This window comes from Nannobrachium achirus (genome assembly GCF_963921795.1).
Source record: "Nannobrachium achirus genome assembly, chromosome: 3".
Lineage (NCBI taxonomy): Eukaryota > Metazoa > Chordata > Actinopteri > Myctophiformes > Myctophidae > Nannobrachium > Nannobrachium achirus.
The window spans coordinates 20,706,651-20,722,591 of record NC_137812.1 but is presented as its reverse complement, the minus strand read 5'-3'; the positions used below and the strand labels follow the sequence as shown (position 1 = coordinate 20,722,591).

The 15,941-nt window shown below is 39.6% G+C and overlaps 2 protein-coding genes across 2 annotated transcripts; both read right to left on the bottom strand.

Annotated features, from left to right (window-relative positions):
• Window positions 1-289: 289 nt before the first annotated feature.
• On the bottom strand, window positions 290-4,343 carry LOC308281854 (uncharacterized protein). Its single transcript, XM_080722178.1, has 5 exons — window positions 4,133-4,343; window positions 3,481-3,689; window positions 2,585-2,686; window positions 1,553-1,642; window positions 290-952 (listed from the first exon to the last, which is right to left on the bottom strand). Exons 2-5 carry the CDS (start codon window positions 3,682-3,684, stop codon window positions 863-865), a joined length of 486 nt encoding a protein of 161 aa, XP_080578304.1. The 5' UTR covers window positions 3,685-3,689; window positions 4,133-4,343; the 3' UTR covers window positions 290-862.
• Window positions 4,344-7,600: 3,257 nt separating this feature from the next.
• LOC308281856 (cystatin-like protein) lies at window positions 7,601-15,581 on the bottom strand. Its single transcript, XM_080722180.1, has 5 exons — window positions 15,491-15,581; window positions 13,847-14,031; window positions 10,621-10,722; window positions 10,435-10,524; window positions 7,601-8,804 (listed from the first exon to the last, which is right to left on the bottom strand). Exons 2-5 carry the CDS (start codon window positions 14,024-14,026, stop codon window positions 8,709-8,711), a joined length of 468 nt encoding a protein of 155 aa, XP_080578306.1. The 5' UTR covers window positions 14,027-14,031; window positions 15,491-15,581; the 3' UTR covers window positions 7,601-8,708.
• Between the last annotated feature and the right edge of the window lie 360 nt (window positions 15,582-15,941).

Below are 15,941 nucleotides of genomic sequence, written 5' to 3'. Positions count from 1 at the left end.
GAAGGATTTAAAATACATTTATAGAATCGGGTCAAAATATTCAAATACTTTATCAAGATTAAAAAAAAAGAAAAAAAAAACAGATCTACAAGCTTGCAGTGCGGCCACGCTATGAGCTTGTATATCTGCTATTTTTGTGTGTGTGTGTGTGTGTGTGTGTGCGCGCGCGCGCACACACACACACACACACACACACACACACACGCACACATATATATATACTGTATATATATATATATATATATATATATATATATATTATAGTAAATTGATTCAATGGGGGTACATTTATTGTAATTTCTGTCTTGTCTTAGGAATGCGACAAATACAAAAAAGATATATTATTGAGCTCAAGTCTCCATGGCGTGAGTAATCAATAGAAAAAAGGCCATTATGACGGTGAGCTACTCCGTTCAGGGGTCCCGAGTTCAAATGTGATTCTTTTGGGTCGGTCACAGCCTTTAAAAGTTGAGAAGCACTGATCTAAGTCAGTCTGGTTCTCAAATGTGGGTCTGGACCCCCAGGGAGGTCCCCTAATTATTTTTGGGGGGTCTCCAGATAATGTAAAACATTGTTTTCTCACTCAACAGTAAACAAACCAACATCTACACATTTCTAAAGTGACAATTTAAGGACTTTTTTAATACCTCTAAAATGACAAATTAAACATTGGCCGAAGTGAAAATAGCCCTAGCTCTTGTGAGCATGTAGATGGATCTACTATTTTCACAATAGAATGTGTTTTACAATAACTCCAAGTGCTTGTCAGGGTGGGGGTCAGTTCAAATATGATTATTTTGGTGGTTGCGACCTGAAAAGGTTGAGAACCACTTATTCATGTTGGGACTTCTCATCTTGATTATTAGACTTCTCTAATCAAGATGGTAGATCCAGAGCGTTGTTGTGGTTGCTGGCTTGGAGGGAGACAGTGTTGGTCCCATAGGGCGTAACGCTGAAAGAAAACAACACAAAGTACCACTGTTACATTTTGACAGCACATGTTGATGCTTTTAATAGTCACAGTCTTTGGTATAAAATTCCATTTATCTTTAGTCACATTTTAGTCATCTGAAATGTTCTAGAGTTTAGTTTTAGCTGACTAAATATAAGCTTTCAGTCGACCATTAAGTTGATCTTTGGCTGACAAATATATTCTTTGCAGGAAACAGCCGATCTACATGCCCACAACGCGCCGTGCCACATTGTGGGCTTGCAGATCTCTTCTCCACTAGTCCCTCCCTAACATTTTAGCCAAGTTTTTATTTGTTGACAATATATTTAGTCATATAGTTTTAGTCATCATGGCTTAGTGTTTTTATTCAATGATGTTGAGTTTTTGTTGGTGAAAAGAATTAGTCGACGAACATTTGTTATCATAGTTCTAGTCAATACTGCACAGTACAAAGTGTAAATAAATAAATAAATAATGATGATGGTGATGAGAAAAGTACATTTACAAAAAAACAGTATTAGTATGCAATTTTTAAAACACTTTGTTGTAATGTAGGTATTGTAGGCAGACAGACAGATGCTAGAAACATGAGATATTTACCGTCTGCTGGTCTTTAACGCGAACACAGTCGATGAATGGATCGCTGGTGTCGTTTGGATCCGGGCTACACACAAAACATCGGAACTCCATCTGACGGAGAGACAGACAGACATTTGATTGACTGGAAAGTTTATTGAAAATAAATTCAAAAGGATGAAAAACACAAGAAAGGGAAGGGGGGTGGGAGTAACAATACATGCACATACAGTATAAAACAAGGGCAAAAAAAGATAAAAGAAAGAAAACGTAGTTTCTTTGCCCTGCCCATCTTCCTTTTGAGAAAAGGGGGAAGGGAACAAAATACATCACAAATACGAAACAGCCAAGGACAGTCGACGACAAACCCTAAAACAATAAACTGTAAAAACTGAAAAGAAAAAGTTTGCACTTTTCTTTTAAAGACCAGTAAAAGACATACAGTAAGCTATAATTCATAATATTGTCCAACCATCTCTGTAAATCAGTCCACTGAACTACTGCCGAGTATAGGAAAGATGATTTTTTTTCCCATATTGTGTAAAAAATGCAGGGCTTAAAATCAGATCGACTGGCTAACTTTGGTGTAGTGCCTGCGAGTATCACTAACCTCGTTAAAGTCACAGAAATATTTACTTATTTACTAAACACATTCTAAATTGGCAGCTACTCTCTCCTCCACTCTACCCGACTGATGAAGTGGGCATGGAGAAGATGAGTTCTAGGATGCAGCTTAAGGATCACTAACCAATTTATTTACAGACAGACAGACAGACCAATGACAGCCCCATATTACAATAATTTAAAAAAAAGAAAGAAAAAAGAAACATATTCTTGTGGGCAGCAAAGTGCTGTGGCGTGCAAGGCCTAAATGCTTTGACCCGTTCAGTCAGTGTTAATTTCACGACTACAACTATAACAAAAATTACATTCTTTTCATGGACAAAATCGAAATAAAGTTATGTTGACTAAAACTAAATATGTTGACAATTTTGTCAACAATTAAAGATTAGACTAAGCCTTCTAAAGCTAATGGATGTAATGTATTTCACCAACCCGCATGAATGCACAATCGGGACGGTGTGTGTGCTGCTTTCCAGGAACCTTTCTGCAGACTGTTTTCTTCAAACGCACGTCAATTCTCACCCGGGGTGTGAGCTACAAGAGAACAAGACATGACCCAGTTCAGTTCAGTTCAGTTCAGTTCAGTTCAGTTCAGTTCAGTTCAGTTCAGTTCAGTTCAGTTCAATTCGATTCGATTCGGTGCGTGTTTTGAGCTTGTAGATCGGCTATTTTTAACAAAACATTACTGAACAAACACTAACAATGATCTAACCAAGTAGAGCAGAGACCCAACACTGTAGTCTAGTTGTACTGTCTGAAAATCACATTAACATGAATCCAACACTGACGAGTGTTCACTAGAAACAGAGGGGGAGAGAGATTTGTTCTGTATGGTCCGTTTTGGTGTCCGTTCCTTCTCAACACCCAACCCGACGTATTAAAACTGATTAAAACGTACGTACGCATGAACTAATTAATCTTATTGATTAATCACCAGATTTGAGAGACGGGTGCTACTCAAGGTGAGTGTGGTTCATTCAGCCAATAAACGTTTCACTTACGTTTCGAATCGTATATCTTTTGACTTACTGGTGATATAACGTTAACTGACACAAAGTATTTATAAAAAGAAGTGTGGATGCAGAGACAGAGTGAAATCATGGTCGGGTGACGGGCGCGCTGAGAATCTCTCGTGTGCTCTGTGCTGCAAGGCACAATAGGCTATGTGGCACGCGGCCCCAATGGGAGCCCATGTCGACGTAATTACTGCACATACTCTCTCACCCAAAACGTAAATAAAATAAAACATACAGAACTATAAACGGCCCTTAAGGGGTCCTTGGCCTGGGGAAAAACACTGTAAAAAAGGATACATGCAACAGTGTTACCTGTGCTATTTCACCGATCTTGTCGAAGTTCAGATGTCCATAACCGTCTAGTTGCTGATTAGCTTTATTCAGAACCAGATCAACAAAGCTCTTCAGGCGAGGTTCCAGCTGGTTGTAGCTGTTGTGTGTCTTTCCTGTTGCCAGGCAGAACACACAGCTCAGGAACAACAAGAACACAGTGAGTCTCATCATCTTCTGCAGCATGGATCCTGAACAGGAGAACATAGTGTTAATTGTGTAGACTGTTGGTTCTCAAGGTGGGGTCGTCCATTGGGGGAGGGTTCCAGGGGGTCCCCTTGCTTAATTTGTGTCACAATCATTTTACCACTTTGACCCTATTGTATTACTGATTTTCAAAATAACAGATCTACAAGCTCACAGCACGTCACTGTGAGCTTGTAGATCTGCTATTCTTGAAAAGTTGTGAAAATGTCAGCGAATCTTTGATTTTGTCTCACCCCTCACCAGTGACAGCCCCATATTACAATCAAACAGCTAAAACAAACACTGAAATGAATATAAAATAAAATAAAACTATAGCCTTTTTTCCCAAAACGAAACTGGCAAAATCGCAGTAAAAACCCATCATTACCTCAAAATGTCAAAACGAATGAAGCTCGAAAACAAATGAAACATTAAAAAACCTGATTACCTTTTGCTTCAGAGGAGAATATGGTGATGTCCAGTGGGTCGAAGATAGAGCAGTGGTGCACAAGATTGTTTTCCCTTTACTTATATCTGACACTATAGCTGTGACCACTCCCCATGCGTGCACGCACACGCACATGCACACACACACACACGCACACGCGCACGCACACGCACGCACGCACGCACGCACGCACGCACGCACACACACACACACACACACACATAAACGAGGTCTTTAGTTCATGGCATGTCTTGACATGGCTCAGCATTTCAGACATGCTGAGCCAAAGTAGATGTTTGTGTGTTTGCTCTGCTGGGCAAAAGTCCACTCGTCCCAGACAATTCACCCTCCTGGCCCCCAAACTGTGGAATAAACTCCCTGTGGCACTTAGAACAACAGACTCACTCCCTATAGCTTCCACCGTGGTCTGAAGACTCACCTCTTCCTGTATTACCTTGCTTATTAAAATCGCTCTGGATTAAGAGTGTCTGCTAAATGCCTAAAATTGTAAATTGTGGTGTCCACTGACCACTGACCATCAGCTGGACATGAGAAGAGAAGCATCATGTTACAGCTCAAAACACTATCTTGGCTGTAATGCCATTGCATCGAAACACAGCAAATACAAAATGTTAAAGTAACTCTCAAAAGACATAAAACTGCTAGGGCTAGGCTACAATGCCTAGTGTATGCCACTGCCAGGTTTAAGAAATCTCTGCTCTGCAAATAATATAGTAGCCTAACAGTATCAATCACATCTGACACTGCTACTCGCTGCAAAATCTAAAGATAAAATATGGATTTGGCTTTAATTCCATTGCACCGTTGCATACCACTTTAAATGTTTACAGCCATTAGTCTTAGACTTAGATAAACCAAATCTTTTAGTCTTAGTAAACCAAATTAACACTGCATCAAACCCACCTCCCCCCTTCTCTAGAATGCACTCCCCACTCATTATTGATGACGACCAACCTCTCATCCCAAAATCACCATGGGTCACCTCACCTCTGTAGTGTGGTGAAAGGGGAGAGAGAGAGAGAGAGAGAGAGAGAGAGAGAGATATAAAGAGAAAGAGCAATCTGGGAACCCAGATCAAAGAAAGGGCGACGCCCACTCGGTCTGTCTCGCTCCTTTCACAAGCGTGGGTTTCTTGTTCTCTCTAGAGAAAGAGAGAAAGAGAGAGAGAGAGAGAGAGAGAGAGAGAGAGAGAGAGAGAGAACAAGAGAGAACAAGAAACCCAATTCACTTCTGTTTAATTCAATTCAGTTGAATTCAATACGTTTCAACTTCAACTTCAATCATCACGGTGCTGAACAAACAAGTTGTCTTATTACACTTGATGGTGCAACAAGTCATTTTATTTTGTTATAATATTATGTAATGTCTCAACTCCTACAATTCTATGAGCTTGTCATAGAACTGGGGAACCGCGTAGCCAGACAACTATTCCACAATCGAATGCTATATAGCAGGGGTCTCCTCAATTTACCTTGGGGCCGCTGGAGGCAGAGTCTGGCTGAGGCTGGGCCGCAGCCTCAGCGCACATGCACGCGTGCGCAGCGCATCTTCTCAAATGTCTTTTTTATTTTTTAACACAAAATAAGATGAACAAGGACCCTGGTGTAAACAAGTTGTGTTTAACTTATGGAACATGCACTGTACTGTACTGTACTGTATTATTAACTGTTTTGAGGTTCATATAAAACTTGTGGGCCGCACTAACATTAAACTTTCATATTAAGGTGGGGGCCACAAAATATCGTCTCGCGGGCCGCAAATGGCCCCAGGGCCGCTAGTTTGAGACCCCTGCTATATAGAGTCTGGAACTACAACTCCTGAAAGGCGAGTAATGGAAGCTGGCATTTCCATTCAAGAAAATATATTTTAAAATGTCATTTCTGCTAAGCAGCAAGCTAAATATGCTTAGATGATTTTTATTTAATGATAAATGTGCGCGATGTGTTCAAGTTGAACTGGGTACCCCTCAAAATAATCATATTTGAACTGGGGCCCAAAATAATCATATTTAAACTGGGGGTCAGTTCTAATATGATTGTTTGGGGTTTCCCCAGTTCAAACATTATTATGCAAGCTTGTAGATATGCTATTTTTAAAAAATCGTGAATGTTTTTGCAAATCTTTGAATACCGGTATAGAGAAGGTTGATCTAAGTCAGTGCTTCTCTACCTGTGGGTCGACTCCAGGGGTCCCCAAATTATTTTGAGGGGTCCCCGGTCTCCTTAACATTTTAGCCTAGTTTTTATTTGTTGACGAAATTGATAATATATTTAGTCATAGTTTTAGTCATCACAGCTCAGTTCTTGTCAGTGAAAAAAAATTAGTCGACATACGTCATACAGTCAAATTAGTCGACATACATTTTAGTTGATGAAATCAACACTGCACATTACAAAGTCTAAATAAACAAATAAATTATGATGATGATGATGATGATGATACTAATAATAATAATAATGATGATTTATTAGTAGTAGTTTTTGATTGATTGAGTACTTTATTAACAGTTTGTGAAAAGGTACGGTTATACACTAATGCTATAAAAGGATAACACACAAATCCCTCAATGCTTGTTTTCATTCTGGTCCTATGCATTCAATTTATCAAGACATAGAAAGACAGACAATACTATGGAAGAAATCATCAATACTTGGATCAATAAAAGTACATTTACAGAAAGAAACAGTAGTAGTAGTAGTAGTAGTAGTAGATGTAGTATTATACCATTTTTATAAACACGTTTAGTTCTGATTGTAGACAGACAAACTGATGTTAGAAACATGAGATATTTACCGTCCTCTGATCGACTCTGCGAACACAGTCGATGAATGGATCGCTGGTGTCGTTTGGATCCCCAGGTTCAAATATGATTATTTTGGGCCCCAGTTCAAATATGACTAGTAAGACGTCTCAGTCAGACATGCGAATCAATGGGGGTACATTTATTGTGATGTCTGTCTTGTAGGAATGCGACAAATATAAAAAAATATATATATTGAGAAGGTTGAGAAGTTCTGATCTAAGTCAGTGGTTCTCAAGGTGGGGTCGACCCCAGGGGTCTCCAAATTATTTTGGGGGGGTCCCCAGATAAGGTGCAACATTGTTTTCTCACTCAACAGTAAACAAACCAACATCTGCACATTTCTAAAGTGACAATTTAAAGGTCCTACACCATGCATTTAAAAATAATTTATATAACACTGTTTGTGTCCCAAAAACGTTTTTGAAAAGGTTTGAGGCTAAATTACCACTCCTGAATACAGAGCCCCTGTCATTTCTGCCTGGCTTTCAGAGCATTTTCAGCTGCAGTACCACCTTGTCCTGAGTGGGAGGACTGCGCTATTGAGCCAGTTTTGGCCCCACACTCCTCCCCACCTCCTGCTCAGCAGGCCTGCCCACCCCTCCCCAACCCTCTCCCAGCTCCTCCTGCCTCCTTCTCAGGCCTGCCCACCCCTCCCCAACCCTCTCCCAGCTCCTCCTGCCTCCTTCTCAGGCCTTGTGACATCACAAATCTGACCTTTCACAATCAGGACCGTTCTGAGACATGCTAACATAGATCTGCCCATAAACTGAGAAAGACACAATGGTCAGAAATAGGACTTTGTGAGGATAGAAGTTGCTGGTGGGACACCAAGAAAATACATAAAAATTGGAAAAATGTAAATTCATGGTGTAGTCCCTTTAAGGACTTTTTAAATACCTGTAAAATGACAAATTGGCCGAATTGTCAAAAATATTAGAGGCATAAATTGTGATAATAGCCGATCTACATGCTCTTATGAGCATGTAAATAGATCTGCTAATTTCACAATCGAACTGTGTTATACAAAATGTAATGCCTGGACTCTTATAACTCCAAGTGCTTGTCAGGGTGGGGGGGTCCCCAGTTCAAATATGATTATTTTGGGGGTTGCGGCCTGAAAAGGTTGAGAACCACTGATCTAAGTGACGTCGGTACTTCTCTACTCATCTGATGGATAAGGATTGATTGATATCAATATGAAATTACATTTTAGTGTTAGACAACACTTTCAGTTTTAAAAGTGTCAAGGTTATTTTGTTTTGATCTGATAACTAATCCATTGTGACGAGATGTCTCCACTCCAGGTCTGTACAAAGATGTTGACCAGGGAAATGATATCTCAATAAATGTCAGACTGCCCAGGACACAGGATAACAAAATGATATTGTCAAGCCATGATATCTGGCCTGGCTACTGGGCCCAACAACACGAAAACATCTGATATCCATGTTATGTTTAATTGTCCAATCAGAATGTGACTAATGTATTCTGTAACTCCATATATCTGTAAAATCATTATGCTTTGTACTCAGAGAAGCTATGGGTGAAAAATGCTCTACTGTACTTGCTGTACAGTACTTTGAACTCTGACTATATTTTCAATATAACTTATCAAAAAACGCATATTCCCCGGTGTGGTCTCCCTTTATTGTGTCTTCAAATCAATATGGGATATTCATTGACTCTGACAAACTGTGGTTTTACTCTGTGGGTGGAAACGTCTTCTGGAAAAGGAATATACAAATATGGGAATTAAACCAAAATCCCATCATCATCTTCCCCTCTAATCAACATGCGAGCTCCAGCGAGTGGTCGTGCTTGACAGTGTTGATCCCATAGGGCATAACGCTGAAAGAAAAAAACACACAGTACCACTATTACATTTTGACAGCACATTTTGATGTACTGTAGTTCATATAGTCAGGGAATTTTAATAAAACCCTGGGAATAAATTCCTTACCAAACAATTTCTTCACCAACGTGTTTGTAAAGGTGTCTATTAACATATCTAAAAAAGATTGAAATTCAACATGCCTAGCAAAATATTTGACAGCTAGGGTAATTCTGGGTCTCATTCACTCATTCACATTCTGGGTCCATTGTTGGCCCAAGGAATGTTTTTCGTGCAAAACAAATGCTTGCAATGGATTCAGAATAATTAAAAACACCTAGTTAGAACCCTCACATCCCACTTAAAGCATATTTTTGGGAGTGATTTTTTCCCTTATAGTCCAGTGTATAGTAAGTGAATGAGAGCCAGAATTACCCTAGCTGTCAAACATTTTGCTAGGGATGTTGAATTTCAATCTTTGTTAGATATGTTGCAAGACACCTTTACGAACACATTGGTGAAGAAATTGTTTGGTAAGGAATTTATTCCCAGATTTGACAGGTATTCTGAAAATCTTCCCTGACTAATAGTCACATAGTCTTTGGAAAAAAAATCCATTTACGTTTAGACACATTTTAGTCATCTGGAAAAAAATCACTCCCAAAAATATGCTTTAAGTAGCATTTTAGGTGTCTAACTAGGTGTTTTTAATTATTCTGAATCCATTGCAAGCATTTGTTTTGCACGAAAAACATTCATTGGGCCAAAATCAGACAAAAAAAAATTATGGTTTAGTGATGAGTCGTCACTTTTCACAAGGTGTATGGGGTCCATGTTGGCCCAAGGAATGTTTTTTCGTGCAAAACAAATGCTTGCAATGGATTCAGAATAATTAAAAACACCTAGTTAGACCCCTCACATCCCACTTAAAGCATATTTTTGGGAGTGCTTTTTTTCCCTCATAGTCCAGTGTATAGTAAGTGAATGAGACCCAGAATTGCCCTAGCTGTCAAACATTTTGCTAGGGATGTTGAATTTCAATCTTTGTATTATGTTGCAAGACACCTTTACGAACACATTGGTGAAGAACTTGTTTGGTAAGAAATGTATTCCCAGATTTGACAGGTATTCAGCTAATTTTCCCTGACAGTCACATAGTCTTTGGAATAAAATTCCATTTACGTTTAGACACATTTTAGTCATCTGAAATGTTCTAGTGTTAGTCTAGTTTTAGCTGGCTAAATATCATAGGATTTCAGTCGACCATGTAGTTGATTTTGTTGACAAATATATTAATAGCCAATCCACATGCCCACAACATGTAACGTGGTCTTGTAGATCTGCTATTTTCAGCCTAGTTATTTTAGCCTAGTTTTTATTTTTTGACAATATTGTCAACATATTTAGTCATAGTTTTAGTTATAGGTTATAAGGGATAACACAAAAATCCCTCAATGCTTATTTTCATGCCTAATGTATTCAATTCATCAAGACATATAAAGACAGACAATACTAAAGAAGAAATCATCAATACTTGGATCAATAAAAGTAAATGTACAGAAAAAACAGTAGTAGTAGTAGTAGTAGTGTTTTAGTTCTAATATACTGTATGTAGACAGACATTCGGACGTTAAACATGAGATTTACCTCCTTCTGGTCGGTTCTGCGAACACAGTCGATGAATGGTTCGTTGGTGTCGTTTGGAGCCATGCGACAGACCATACATCGGACCTCCAGCTGACGGAGAGACAGACAGACATTTGATTGACTGAACAGTTTATTGAAAATAAATTTAAAGGATAAAAAACTCAAGAAAGCCTGTATTTCACCAACCTTCATGAATGGACACTCAGGACGATGTGTGTGCTGGTTTCCAGGAACCTTGCTGCAGACTGTTCTCTTCAAACGCAGGTCAATTTTCACCTGGGGTGTGACCTACAAGAGAACAAGACATGATTTGCTTTGATTTGCTTTGATTTGCTTTGCCTTGCCTTGCTTTGATTCGATTCGATTCAATTCAGTGTGTGTGTGTGTGTGTGTGTGTGTGTGTGTGTGTGTGTGTGTGTGTGTGTGTGTGTGTGTGTGTGTGTGTGTGTGTGTGTGTGTGCTAAACCAATCAATCAATCAACTTCTAACATTGTGCATGCTTATAGGAGAAGAGAGAGAGAGAGAGAGAGAGAGAGAGAGAGAGAGAGAGAGAGAGAGAGAGAGAGAGACACACAGAGAGACAGAGAGACAGAGAGAGAGAGAGAGAGAGAGAGCAGGGTGTAGGAGTGCGTGCTGAGAATTGATTGATTGATTGATTGATTGATTGATTGATTGATTGATTGATTGATTGATTGATTGATTGATTGATTGATTGATTGATTGAATACTTTATTTGAAGTTAGAGCAGCACAAGACAGTTCAGATACAAGGTCGACTAATAGGATCGGGCCTATACCAAGAAAGCACAATGGCTTGTTTATATTGGGGTCCGTTTGTCCTCAATTATAGTCAAGTTTAGTTGTCTGCTACCGAGTAGAAAGCAGAGAGCAGAGTTGTCTTCAGTTCAGTGTTTGCTAAATATTCGAAAATGTGGTGTAAAAAAAAAAAAAAAAACATTAAAGACTGGTTAATACCTAGGCTACTTCATCGCATGATGATGTTGCTAGCCGAAAATAGTAAACATTATGTGACCATATGGCCAGTGGTGGAAAAAGTACTCAAATGTTTTACTTAATGATGCAATGTAAAAACACTATCTGCCAAATTGTCCACGCGCGCTCATTGGCAGGCTTGTCAATGCTCCTGGATTTGCTAGGATGATTGGCATTTCTCCTGGATTTCTCCTGGATTTGGTATCAAATGACATCTACTATGTTGATTTCTTTCTGGGGGAGGACCCCCAGACCGCCAGCTTTAGGGGTGGGGGCAATGCATGCATGATCATACCATAGACTGTAAAATAAATATGGACGGTGCGAAGCCATTGGTTTCTATGCGGCGAAAATTACACTTTTTTGTCCCTTGTATGGGTGTCGCCATGCATCATTGTTTGAATGGTACCCCAGGAATCATAAGGAATGCTATTGGCTGCCAACGGTCACGTGCAACCGCAGGGATACATGGGAGAATGTGGTCGGAGCCTCCCGAAATACAGCACACGAAGAAGAACACAGCCGGCTGATATCAGTTTAGTTTGCCATGCCCCCCGCAACTTTATCATCAATTTTAACATAAATGGGACCATATTTGCACAAAACGCATATCATGGTAATTGAAAGGCAGTTTTTCACTAGCGACAGGAACCATAAAGTATTTATGACAATGTTTATTAAGGTTAGAAAATTAAAGAGGAAAAAAGTGAATGGGGTCCAGAGGAGAAAAAATCTTTTTGGTACCTCGCGGGGGGATAACAGCGCAACTAGCGGCCAATCATGGGATCTTTCTCTTCCGGGAAAGCTTCATGAATAATCCAGCCAACAACACCCCTGGATCATACAGATATTCACTTAAGTAATGACTTAAAGATGAGAAGTCATTATTAAGGATGTCTTACTTTGCTTCAGTCATCAAATCTGTACACCACCTGTACATTTGGCATTTTACGGCTGAAATTGTACCCATGCTAGTAAAGCAAGCCTGATAAAAGTATCCAACATGCACAAAATTCACCAGGACACAGGAAATTAAATGTACTATGTTAAAAAGATTTTACCCTGGTTGAGGAGTTCCGCGCACCCCCTAAAGAATAAATCTCCTGGATTCTGACAGTCCAATGTTGACAACCCTGCTCATTGGCGAGGTGTCCTAGCAAGTTGATTTGGCAAGTTGGATTTTTGGCCAGTATTCAAACAAAAGTACTCATTATGCAGAATGTCCCATTTCAAGTTTTCAAATGTATAAAAATCCTTTGAAAATAGTAGATCTACAAGCCGAAATGTATATAGGAAAATTAAGAATGAAGTTGTTAATGTAGGTGTTATAATCTACAAAATCTACAAAGTAACTGAAGTTTTCAAATACTTGAGTAAAAAAAATGGAGTAAAAGTGCAATATTGTAGATCGGCTATTTTTGCTACTTTTGTGTGACATAGAACGACGAAGTAGGGTATTAATTTACAGTATTTGCAATGTGGCCCTCTGGAGTGACTTGAGTGAGTGAGTAAATATCTCATCAAAGTTGCCCACCCCCGTTCTATAGCAATGATTACTATCACAATATAGTTTAACACAACATTACTGAACAAACACTCTATAACAATGATCTATCCATTTAACAAGCAGAGCAGAAAGCCAGCACTCCACAGTGGTTGTACTGTCTGAAATGTCATTTATCCAACATACACTGATTAAAAATGCTGTCAAACATCTACAGTATGCAATCTATGAAAAAGTCTGCAACATAGGCCTATCGTCGTTGTCGGGTGAAAACCTTGTATGTCCAAAACCGTTCGTTTTGCATTTATCATTTTAAAAATGATTTAAACTAGTGAAAACAGACGATCTACAAACACACAATGCCTCCCACCGCAAGGTGTTGTGTGCTTGTAGATCTGCTGTTTTCACTACTTTTGTGCAACAGCCTTGTATGGTGAAGCAGGGCTTTACTTTGCGAAAAACATACAAATTTGAAACTTGGAGATAAGAGGTTTCCACCTGACAACACTATATACACTATATAGTGGGGGGTCTCTGCTTCATCTCTCTCTCAGCTAAGGGGTCCTTGGCCTGATAAAAAGGGGAAAAAAGAAAGAATGAAGGCCCCTGTAAAATGATAAATGGTGCATTTGTATAGCACATTTATTGAAGGCACAGTACATAGATCGTGCATTACATTCACCCATACATTCATACACTGGTGGCGGAGGAAACCATGCAAGGCACCTGCTCACCGGGAGCACTAGGGGTTCAGAGTCTTGCTCAAGGACTCTTCGACACTAATTCTCGGGGAGCCCGGAATGGAACTGGGAACCCTTCGGGAACCCTCTCTGTTCCAATGACGGGTTCTCTACCCCTGAGCCATCCATCTAGCCACTGCCCCCTCTGTAATAAAGGATACATGCAACAGTGTTACCTGTGCTACTTCACCAATCTTGTCAAAGTTCAGATGTCCAAACTGAAGTTGCTGATTAGCTTTATTCAGAGCCATATCAACAAAGCTCTTCAGGCGAGGTTCCATCTGGTTGTAGTTGTGGTGTGTCTGTCCTGTTGCCAGGCAGAACACACAGCTCAGGAACAACAAGAACAGCAGCATGGATCCTGAACAGGAGAACACAAGGTTAATTGTGTAGAGTCTGTAGACCAGTGGCTCTCAAGGTGGGGTCCGGGGACTAAATCATATATAGGAACCAAATGGACCCTAAAGGTTCATTTGGTTCCATTTGTACACTCTCAGAGTTAAATTAACACTGATATTTTACAATATATAAATCGGGGTCCCAGGAATAGAAATACAATTAAATGGGGGTCCGTAGCCTAATGTGTGTCAAACGATTGTTGAGAATCACTGCTAGAGCTGTAAAGATCTTCTCTTATATGAGGGTATCTAGCATATCTTTAGAAATGGTGGTCCGCGGGCTAACAAGTGTCAATTTGGGGGACATGAAAAAGTTTGAGAACCAGTGGTGTAGACCATTGGTTCTCAAGGTGGAGTCTTTTTTGTCTTCTATTTTTGCCATGGACACGCAAAGCATGTGGACAATTACAATATTACCAGAAACACATAAAGAACTATAGCCCTTAATGACTATTACAGGCCTGTAACTCTGAGAGTGTCCAAATGGAACCAAATGGACCCATGGGTCCATTTTGTTCCATTTGGACACTAGTCTCACAGAAGTCCTTGGCACATAGGTGTCTGATTTTCCGCACAGAAAAAAAAAAAACAACGGATAATAAATGAACACATGGTGTCTCTATGACCTCATTTCATGCACCCCGGGTCCAAATTTGTCCAGATTCAGACAATATTGTCTGTTTTTCTTTGTGCAGAAAATTGGACGCTGCATGTTGTGCAAAGGCCTTTATGGTGGTCCTTGAATAGTCCTTTGAATGGTCCTTTATAGTGCTAATTTATCCATGCAGACTTGGTCCCTGAAAATATATATTTCTTTTTTTTACTAGTGGACATTTTGATGACAGTATCATCATAATTCAGTGTCATGCTGTACAGATAATGGGGTCTTGTCATCAAAATAAGAACATTATGTAAAAACAAAATCCTGAATTATGAAAGGACCAGTCTTGGCACAGACACATTTGTCCATTTACGAACATATTGACGACCCCTGCATGAAATATGTTTGAGATGATGCGGGGTCCGCAGCCTAAAAAATACTTATCATTGTGGGTGGTCCTTGACATGAAAAAAGTTTGAGGACTGAAAACCTTTAGAGCAGAGTTATTAACAGATAAAAAACCAAAACTAAACAATGTCTAAAACTGCTTGCAAAACTACAATCATAAAGAAATTGCCCTTTAGCTTTGTCAATATCCTTTTATTTTTCTTTAAAAATAACAAAAAGCGACTATTTTTGAGATTCCTCTGAATGCCCCCATAGTACAATCAAACAACTAAAACCAACTCTAAAACAAATAAAAAAACATAACTAAAACTATAGCCTTTTTCACACAATGTTAAAGGAAACCCACTTTAAACAACAATTAAAACTTACAAATGCCAAATAAAAACAAACACAACATTGAAAACCATGATTACCTTTTGCTGCAGAGGAGAATATAGAGTTGTCTAGTTAGTCAAAGATAGAGCAGTGGTTCACAAGATTGTTTTTCCTCTTACTGTATATCTGAGACAGGCTAAGACCACTCCCACACACACATGCGCGCGTGGGTGGGTGGGTGCGTGAGTGCGTTTGTGCGCGCGCGCGCGTGTGTGTGTGTGTGTGTGTGTGTGTGTGTGTGTGTGTGTGTGTGTGTGTGTGTGTGTGTGTGTGTGTGGGCTTGCAAAGCTATCTTTGTGGGGAACTCATGTCCCCACAAAGATAGTACAATCCAGGGAAAAAAACGTGTGGGGACAAATTAATACGTCCCCACAAGGTCTTTAGGGGTTAGGTTAAGGGTTGGGGTTAGGGTTAGGGTTTAGGGTTAGGGTTAAAATGAATGGAATGTCCCCACAAAGATAGTAGACTATGTGTAATGTCCCCACAAAG